Here is a 9050-nt window from a genome sequence, read left to right as displayed (position 1 = left end):
AGGTGAGCTCAGGTGCACAGGGGCAGGCTGCGTGGGCTGGGGGCCCCGCCCCGACCCCCTCCCCTGAGGCGGGCTCCTCTGGGCGGCTTGGGGCAGAGCAGGCAGGCAGAGCGGGCAGAGCGGGGAAGCCCCCAGGCTGGCGCACGCCTGTCGCCTGCCGTCGGAGGGCCCAGCAAGGCGCCAAGAGCCATGGAGTTGCGGCTGGGGGGCTACACGGCCGCGGTGGCTGCGGTGAGTGGGAGCCCGGCAGAGGGGGGTGGACAGCCTGGAGCCTGACCTCAGGCCCGGGTCTCCGCGCTGTGAATGAAGGGGCCCAACTTCCTTGGGAAGTGTGGCAGCCCCACCCCCCCTTTCGACTTAAAGACTCAGCTAGTTAGAGGCTCAGCCGGGCGGGGCCCTTCCGCTGAGAGGAAACCCCCGCCCAGGGGCTAGAGGGGTTTAGGGGCCCCAGGCAGGGAGAGATCTGGGTCCCCCCACCTCAGAGAAAGCATGAGAGAGTATGGGGCTGCCCGAGTCTGTGCCGCCGCCCTGGGCTTTGCTTCTCTCAAGCCTGGCCCGTGCTTGGTGGGAGGGCAGCTCCGCTTATCCCACAGCCATGGGCACCGCTGCTTCTCAAGAACCCGAGAAGTGGGCTGCCCTGAGGGCAAGCGTGGGGGCCCCTGAAGTGGGGCAGACAGGGCAGGGAGGGGCCCTGCGCCCTCAGCCCTGCTGGAGCCCACAGTGCCCGTCCTCCAGGTCCTGCTCCTTGTGCTGCCGGGTGCCCAGGGCCAGCATAGCACGCCCGCTCCTAAGTGTGACTGTGCCTACAATTTCCAGAAGAGGAACGGTCCATTCTGTTGCAAGGGCTGTCCAGCAGGTGAGCCGCCGAAGGGGTGGAGGGGTGGGGGGGAAGTGAGGGCAGACAGAGATGGGGGTCAGGTGGGGTCAGGAGACAGGAGAAGCTGGGGTGGGGGAAATAGGGAGCCAGAGATAGGAAGGAAGAGAGGGGGAAGTGGGAACCCCTTTGGACTGTCTGACCCAGGTCTGGTTTCCACAGGGCACTACCTGAAGGCCCCCTGCCCAAAGCCTTGTGGTACCGTCACCTGCCTTCCGTGCCCCCGGGGCACCTTCCTGGCCAGGGAGAACCACCATGAGACCCGCTGTACCCGCTGTCAGGCCTGTGATGAGGAGGGTGAGGGGCCTAGTACTCACCGGGGGGCTCTTGAGGACAGGCCATAGCCAGGGTATTTCTGAAGGAGGGGGCTGGCTTGGGTTTAACCTCTGGGTGTGACAGCCCTGTGCCCACCCGTGCCAGGCCCTCCACCCTGATCCTGCCCGAAGATGCCTTTGCCCCCTCTCCTCCTGATGGCCCTTCTATCTCTGTACATGCCTCAGCCTGTGATCTGTGGCGATCTCCATGCTTCTCTCCCTTTGGGGGTGGCACTGCCTCTGGTCTGTCCCCATCTCCATTTTCCAGGGGATCTGCCCCCAGTCCCCATGGGGGCCTCTGGCCCTGATGGCCTCTATTCTACCCATCTCCCTGAACACTCTGGCCAGTCTCCCAGGTGGCCCTGACGAACTGCTCAACGGTGGCAGACACCCACTGTGGCTGTGAGCCAGGCTGGTTCGCGGAGTGCTTGGTCAAGCCCTGCAAGGTCGGCTCACCCTTCCGCTGCAATCCATGCTCAGACTGCAGGGCCCTGCACCGCCACACCCTTGTGCCTTGTGAGTACCCCATTCTGGGCTACCTACCCCCACTCCCTAACTCCCCCTCTCCCTTCCTGACCCACAAGCCATCTCCCGGACTGCAGGTTCTGCCAGAGATACCGACTGTGGGACCTGCCTGCCCAACTTCTATGAATATGGCAACAGCTGCGTGCCCTGCCCCACGTAACTTCCTGGCTGCCCTGGGACACGGAAAGGGAGGCTGGGAGCCTATTGGGAATTTCAGGGAAGGGGGAGGGAGCTTGGTCCTTGGATGCTAGAGGGAAATCTGCATTCACCTTAGGACAGATAAATAGGGGGCATATCTTCACTTTCTGTCAGGCTTTCCTGTAGTAATCTTTCCAGCTGTACGTTAAAGAAGCATAGGACTTGTCAATTTATAGAGAGAGTCATGTTGATACACTTTCAAAACTTGGGCTGAGATTCAAGATCTGCCACTTGTTCTCTGGGAGATCTTGGGCGAGTTACTTTGCCTCTCTGATCTGTGGCTTCCCCACGTGAACATGGCAATGTTAGTAGGTTCTCCCAGGGGCTAAGAGTAAGGGGCATGGGGCGCCTGGGTGGCACAGGGGTTAAGGGTCTGCCTTCAGCTCAGGGCGTGATCCCGGCGTTATGGGATCGAGCCCCACATCAGGCTCCTCTGCTATGAGCCTGCTTTCCTCCTCTCCCACTCCCCCTGCTTGTGTTCCCTCTCTCACTGGCTGTCTCTATCTCTGTCGAATAAATAAATAAAATATTTAAAAAAAAAAGAGTAAGGGGCAGAGCACTTTATCAATTCATCTGCTCAGCCAGGTGTGTAGTAAGCATCTACCATTTTCCAGACATGTTCTAGGTGCTGGGGATACAACAGGGAACAGAGTAGGCAAATCCCAGTCCTCACGGGGCTGACATTCTAGTGACCCTCAATCTCGTCTACAAGAAGCTCCATAAATGGCTGTCGCTATTGTTCCCGGGGACACAAGTGAAATCTCAGCAGTACTTTGGGAACATTCCTGGGTAGTGTGGCTCTCAGGGAAGAGGCCAGGGAGGGAAGGGCCTCCAGAGTGGAGAAGATGGGTAGCCCCTCTTGGTGTGTTCTCCCTCACCTCCCACCCCATCCCCTCTCCTTTCAGGAGCACCCTTGGGAGCTGTCCTGAGCCCTGTGTGACGATCTGTGGCTGGAGGCAGAGTAGGTGTTGTTCTGGGAATTGGAGCAGGATTGCTGGGACAGGCCAAGGGGAGACCAGGGCGGGGGGCTACAACCCACCACTCACCAGCTGTTTGCTCAGTGTACTGGGTCCAGGTGCTCCTGGCTGGCCTGGTGGTCCCACTCCTGTTTGGTGCTCTTCTGACCTACACTTACCACCGTTGCCAGCCTTGCAAGGCCACGGTTGCTAGTAAGTACAGGTGCGCGTGTACACGTTTCTAGGGGCACGAGGTCAGCAGGGGTAGTCCAGAGCCCACTCACCACTGATGCAGAGTGTTGGGGGCAGGGGTGACACAGGGGAACGTAAGAGGAGGTGGACCAGGGGCGCCTGGGTGGCACAGCGGTTAAGCGTCTGCCTTCAGCTCAGGGCGTGATCCTGGCGTTCCGGGATCGAGCCCCACATCAGGCTCCTCTGCTATGAGCCTGCTTCTTCCTCTCCCACTACCCCTGCTTGTGTTCCCTCTCTCGCTGGCTGTCTCTATCTCTGTNAAAAAAAAAAAAAAAAAAAAAAAACTTTAAAAAAAAAAAAAAAAAAAAAGAGGAGGTGGACCAGCGGCCAGGTCTAGGATCTTGCCTGTCTGCTGATGAGATGCTCTTTGTCTCCCGGCAGATGAAGCTGTGACAGAGGCCCTGGCTCCCCTGCAGGTAAGTGTATAAGTAATACTCTGGGAAAAGAGTGAGCGAGCACCTAGGCCTCAGCGTTCTGGAGCTGATAGGTTGGGCCTCATGATAACTCGTGATCCCCAGGGTGTGGCACAGGGTGCTGGCACAGAGTAGACCTAATGAACACCTGTGCATTCACCGAGTTCTGAGTGGCTGAGAACAGCACAGCACCTGTCCCTAAGTGGCTCTTAAGCTGCTGGGGTCCGGACAGGTTCAGTGGGATGAGTGCCGCCATGGCCAGGCTGCCCACAGGGTTGGGGGAACAAGGGCGGGAGGGCAGGGTATTCCAGGCAGAGGAGATAGTTCTGGGCCACTGCAGAAGGCAGCCTTGGAGAATGTTTGCTGACTGAGCCGCACTTGTCCCCAGACAAAACACCTTACTAGGCAAGCTGGGCTGACCTGGGGCTTCTCTTGGCTTCCAGGCCACCTACCTCTCACCCAGGGACAGTACCCACACCCTTCTAGCGCCACTCAGCAGTAGTGAGAAGGTCCACACCGTCCAGTTGGTAGGCAACGGGTGGACCCCCAGCTCCCCCCAGACCCAGGAGGCGCCCTGCCGGGAGGTGACATTCTCCTGGGACCAGCTGCGCAGCAGAGCTCTTGGTAAGACACCTCACTGCCCTGAGGCCTAGACCCCATTCTCCTGAGTCCGAGACGAGTACCAGTTTCCTGAGGCACCACCTGCCCACTGCCCATCCCGAGCTGATCAGGTGGACCTCCCTGGCCGGCCCTGCCCGGGGTTCCCGCCGGCGCCCGCGCTCCCCCAGCCCCCCACCGCGTCCGCGCCCCCTGGGCCGCAGTTCGCACTCTCCACCGGCCCTCTCTGGCCCGCCCTCAGACCCGCCGTCGCCTCCGCCCACGCCTTCGCCAGCGCCCCCTGCAGGCTTGGCGGCCGCCACGCTCCAGCCCGGCCCGCAGCTCTACGACGTGATGGACGCCGTGCCGGCGCGCCGATGGAAGGAGTTCGTGCGCACCCTGGGGCTGCGCGAGGCGGAGATCGAGGCAGTGGAGGTGGAGGTGGGCCGCTTCCGCGACCAGCAGTACGAGATGCTCAAGCGCTGGCGCCAGCAGCAGCCCGCGGGCCTGGGCGCCGTCTATGCGGCGCTGGAGCGCATGGGGCTGGACGGCTGCGCCGAGGATCTGCGCAGCCGCCTGCAGCGCGGCCCGTGACGCAGGGGCCCACCCGCCACCCCCGGGCCCCGGCGGCCCCGCAGAAGCCCTAAGTACGGTTACTTATGCGTGTAGACATCTTATGTCGCTTATAAGCTCCTGGCAGGGCCCTGCGTAGCACCGCCAGCCGCCCTTCCCGCTGCACGCCCTGGGCTTCTGGTTGAGGCGAAGAAGCAAGGACGGATGTCGGGAGGGGGCAGGAGACGGCTCAGCAGTTTCTGGGCCCGAGCTCGGTGAGGCCTTGGTATTAAATCTGTGAAGAAAAGCTACTGTTTGGTGTTTCCGCGGGGCTGTGGCATTCAGTGGCCCGGGCTTGGTTTCCTGGGGGCGTCGAAAGGGGGCCGGAAGTCTTGTCACCCCAGGGTCGGGGACCCACGGCGGAGGCCAGGGTGGCCCCCTGGCTCCCAGGCTGCCTCTCCCGCTCGGCCGTGCCCCAGTTACCGCGAAAGGGAGAGGAAGTCGCGGCGACGGGGCGAGAGAGTGAACGTCAGCCGCGGCGGCCGAGAGAGCTTTAATGGGGGTGCGGGATGGCGGGGACGGGGAGGAAGCAGGTGGAGACACAAGTGCAGGGCCCCCCCGCCCCCCACTCTCTCCACCAGCGCCGCGGAAGGGTCCGGGGAGCGTGGGGCCTGGGTGGGCAGACTTCACGGGGGAGGGGGGGCAGAGGATGGGCCCCCGGAGCGGTAGCTCCGTCCCGACGGGCAGGTTGCTGTTTTCACTGCTTCTGGTAAACAAATGACTGAGAGGAAGCCCTCGGCGGGGATGGGAAATGCGGCCCGGGCGGGCTGGGCGCAGATCTGGGTCAGGACGGGAGGAAAACCCCTTCCCCGAGCGCGGGGCCTGCCTCCGCCCAGGATGCGCCAGACACGCGGGTTCCGGGGTGCGGGGGAGGGGGCTGCAGCCGGTCGCGCGCCCCGCAGGGAAACAAAGTTGCCACCCACGGGGGCCGGGGGAGCTCTGGGCGACCTTCAACGAACATGCAAATATATGTAAATAGGCATGCAAATAAGCAGCATCTTTTTGCGTCAACAGCTTGCTTGGGCACTTTTTCTGGGCGACTGCGGCGGCGGGCGCGCTCCAGCGTCGCCCCGGGCTGGGGATGCGGGGGCCGGAGCGGGGTCAGGGAAGGGTTCCAGCGCGGGAGGGGAAGGCAGCGCGGCTCCCAGTCCTTCCGCCCGGGCCGGGCAGGCCGGGGCGGAGGCTGGGGCCCGTCGAGCTTACGAGGCTGAGAGCAGGAGGGCGGCGTCTAGTACTTAGCGATGTCCCCCTTCTTCAGGATGATCTGTCGCTGCCAGGGCGCCAGCTTGGTCTCGTCGTAGCCCAGCGTCCGCAGCTTCTCCGACTGCTCTTTCTCACGCTGCATCTTCTCCTGCTTCTGTCGCTCCTCTTCTTTCCTAGGCATGGTGTAGGGGCGGAACCGCGGGCAAGAGTGAGGGTGGGCCAGGCACCGTGAGGGGCTCACGGGTGGCAGGTAATGCGTTACGGAGGGCAGGGGCTGGGTTGCTGAGGACAGAGGGGTAATTATTGGTGGCCAGGGCAATGAGTTCCAGGACAGAAGGGCTAGGGGACTGGGGATGGGTCAGGAGGCACGAGAGCAGGGTTGGGGACTGAGGGGCTTGGTTGAGGGCAGACTGGAGTCACTGGGGCACACACAGGAGCTGGGTGAGAGAGTCTGTGGCTGAATTATTGCTGGCTGGGATATCACTGGAAACAGTGGTGCTGGGTCAGGGATGTGGCACGGGGTGAGGAGGGGGTGAGTTCTGGGGTACTGGGGTTGGGCTGCTGGAGAGCAGAGGGACCACATTACTGAGAGGCAAGTGGTGGGTAATCAGGGACAGTTACTATAAAATAGGGATAGATCTGCACTGCTGACAAGGCAGCCGCTAAGTACAAGTGGCCATTGAGCATGTGAAATGTCAGAATGAGATGCAGTGTGGGTGTCAAATGCACATGGCATCTCAGTCTTTGTTTAAAAAAAAATGTAAAAGATCTCATTAATAACTTTTATACTGACTATGTGTTGAAATAAGATTTTGATATATTGGGTTAAATAAAATATACATGTTAAGTTCACCTATATTTTTTTATTTTTTCAAGGTGGCTACTAGAGAATTTAACATTACATAGTGGCTCACATTATATTTCTGTCAGCACTCGGCTAGATTACTGGGGCAGAAACTATGTTTGAGGGACAGAGATCAAGGTATTGACACTGAGGTTGGGTTAACTGAGGGCCCGGTTAATGGGAGACGGGGCCTGGGTAACTGGGGACAAGGCTGTTAGGGCATAAGATGTAGACTTTGGGGCAGGGGCTCAGTTACTGGGAGACAGGAGTCTGGTGGCATCATTGGGAGCAGAGAGGTTGTGCTACAGACCAGAGTGACAAGGAGATGTGCTCAAGATGGGGCTGGACGAAGGGGCAAAAGCACAGTGCCCAGCATGGGGAGGGGTAGCAGGTCAGGCCCCGTCCCACACTCACCGCTTCTGCTCCCTAGAAGGAAAAAGAGACAGCATTATTTGATGGCAACTCTCCAAGGACATGATCAAGATATCCTACCAGGCCCTGAAGCTTCTGGTTCCCCAGCTCACCTCTCCTCTTCTAGCTTCTTCCGCAGGAGGTCTCGCCTCCAGGCAGGCATGCTGGCCAGCCTGGCCTCTTCCTCTTCCTCCTGAAACACAAGCACAGAGCTTTAGGACCAGCACGGGTGAGGAGGTAGGGAGTCAGAGGGGGTGCAGCCCAACCCTGGGGGACCTACACCAGTGAGGGACAATGCGATACAGAGGTCCTTCTACAGGGCATATCGATGAAAGTGCCTGGCCACAGTCCCTTTAAAGGGAACCTCCCAGGCTCTGCCCCCTTGTAACTCAGGCCCCCTGTGTCCTAGAGGTGGCACCAAAGAGGTCAGAGCCAAGGTGTAGGAGAGGAGCCGAGAATGAACTTCCCCACTGGGGCAGGCTGACAGATGGCTCCAGGCCCCAGAACCAGACTCTCCGGGCAGACCCTACTTGGGCCCCCCCGAGATCCAGCCATCTCAGAGAGGCTCAAGCTGGCCTCCACTGTGAAGAACCTTCTGGCCCATGTGTGTCCTGTTCCCAAGGGGAGTAGACACTACGTCTACGCCTGTGAGGCTGCCCTGACTTGGCAGGAGCGGGGGCGGGCATCCAACACAGACGGCTTACGGCAAAGAGTTTTATTACTTGGATGTTTACAGAAGAGAACACGTCACACGGAACACTACACACGTGGCTTCCTTGACCTCAAAGAAGTAGCTGTGAAGTCCAGTGAAAAACCAAAGAGAGGAGAGCCACACTGCCCCAACGGGGACCCATGGTCCCTCAGAGCAGCTGCTGCTTCTGCCTGGCTCCAACATGGAGCAGGCAAGATTGTGGGGCCAGAGGGGAACACCTGATTTGTCCTGTGCCCTGCCCTGCCCATTCCGGCCACTGCCCCACATCTGGCCATGATGGGGCTTCAGAGGCTGCAGCAGCCTGGTCCTCCTGGGTACTCTGGGTTCTCCAAGGCCACTCTGCTGGCTTCTGGGTTCTTCCTGCCGGCTTCTGGCCTCCAGAGGGCATCAGACAGGCATCTAGGCCCCGGTTAACACGCTTGAGGTGAAATTCCAAATTCTGCTCAGATGTCAAAGAGCTCTGCCTCCTTCTCCTTCCAGAAGGAGAAGCTGCGGTCAATGTAGTGACAGATGTCCTCGTTGCTGAACTCCCCCATCTCAGACACCAACTCCAGGGGATCTTCAGCAGGGGCTTCGGAACTAGGAGGGTCCCATGTCGGGGGAGGCGCGGCCGGCGGAGGTGGGGTGGGGGGCTGCGGTGCAGGAGCTGGCGCCTCGAGCTGCCCCTCTGGGCAGTCCACCGTCTGAGCCGAAGCGACCTTTCTCGCCGGGTCCCTCTTCTCCTCCTCATCTCTTTTATCCTCCTCTTGCCCCTTCTCGGCCTCTTCTTCCCGGGCTGGCTCGGCCTCCGGGCTGTCTCCGAAGAACTGGCGCCTTAGGTCCTCAAAGCCGTCGCTCCAGCTGCGCCGGCCGGCCTCCACCTCCTCGAGCACCACGCGATGGAAGAGGCGGATGAGCTCCCACGGGTGGCTGCCCAGCCGGTCGAACATCTCGTAGCACAGCAGGTGGCGGAACTTGCGCTCCTCACGGCTCAGGCCCATCTCGAGCAGCTGGAAGTAGCCGAGCATGAAGAGGTCGAGCGTGAGGCTGTCGTAGCGCCGGGGCGCCCCGCCGTCGAGGGACGGCAGGAAGTGCTCTGGCCAGTACAGGCCGTGCGCCAGGCCCGAGCCGCACGGCGGGCGTGCGGGCACCTGCCGCAG

At 60.8% G+C, this 9050-nt stretch overlaps 2 protein-coding genes across 4 annotated transcripts in view; one reads left to right on the top strand and one right to left on the bottom strand.

The window, feature by feature from the left end:
* Positions 1-8: 8 nt before the first annotated feature.
* Positions 9-4988, top strand: TNFRSF25 (TNF receptor superfamily member 25). 2 transcript variants are annotated; one of them, XM_034671150.1, is made up of 10 exons: positions 9-231; positions 736-856; positions 1037-1171; positions 1537-1704; positions 1791-1869; positions 2817-2872; positions 2973-3080; positions 3501-3535; positions 3976-4156; positions 4392-4988. In XM_034671150.1, exons 1-10 carry the CDS (start codon positions 190-192, stop codon positions 4721-4723), a joined length of 1257 nt encoding a protein of 418 aa, XP_034527041.1. In that variant the 5' UTR covers positions 9-189; the 3' UTR covers positions 4724-4988. The 2 variants fall into 2 exon arrangements, with proteins under 2 accessions (XP_034527041.1, XP_034527040.1); XM_034671149.1 differs by having other exon boundaries at positions 2961-3080.
* A 648-nt stretch (positions 4989-5636) lies between these two features.
* Positions 5637-9050, bottom strand: part of ESPN (espin) — a 38008-nt gene continuing 34594 nt past the window's right edge. For both annotated transcript variants that reach the window (XM_034671151.1, XM_034671152.1), the window contains 3 exons: positions 7313-7392; positions 7203-7214; positions 5637-6117 (listed from right to left, as the gene is read on the bottom strand). In XM_034671151.1, the coding sequence (XP_034527042.1) occupies positions 5970-6117; positions 7203-7214; positions 7313-7392 (240 nt within the window). In that variant the 3' untranslated portion in view covers positions 5637-5969. The remainder of the gene's footprint in view (positions 6118-7202; positions 7215-7312; positions 7393-9050) is intronic.

This window comes from Ailuropoda melanoleuca, chromosome 11 (assembly GCF_002007445.2).
Source record: "Ailuropoda melanoleuca isolate Jingjing chromosome 11, ASM200744v2, whole genome shotgun sequence".
NCBI classification, from domain to species: Eukaryota; Metazoa; Chordata; class Mammalia; order Carnivora; family Ursidae; genus Ailuropoda; species Ailuropoda melanoleuca.
The sequence above is the reverse complement of the archived record's forward strand: the minus strand, read 5'-3'. Positions and strand labels throughout refer to the sequence as shown.

What these genes read in the sequence shown, in the direction of transcription:
- TNFRSF25 (XM_034671149.1), top strand. Translation starts at nt 190, where the DNA reads ATGGAGTTGCGGCTGGGGGGCTACACGGCCGCGGTGGCTGCG. An exon ending in ACACGGCCGCGGTGGCTGCG is followed by an intron (nt 232 to 735) that starts GTGAGTGGGAGC and finishes CCCGTCCTCCAG; the next exon opens with GTCCTGCTCCTTGTGCTGCC. An exon ending in CCGCCACACCCTTGTGCCTT is followed by an intron (nt 1,705 to 1,790) that starts GTGAGTACCCCA and finishes CCCGGACTGCAG; the next exon opens with GTTCTGCCAGAGATACCGAC.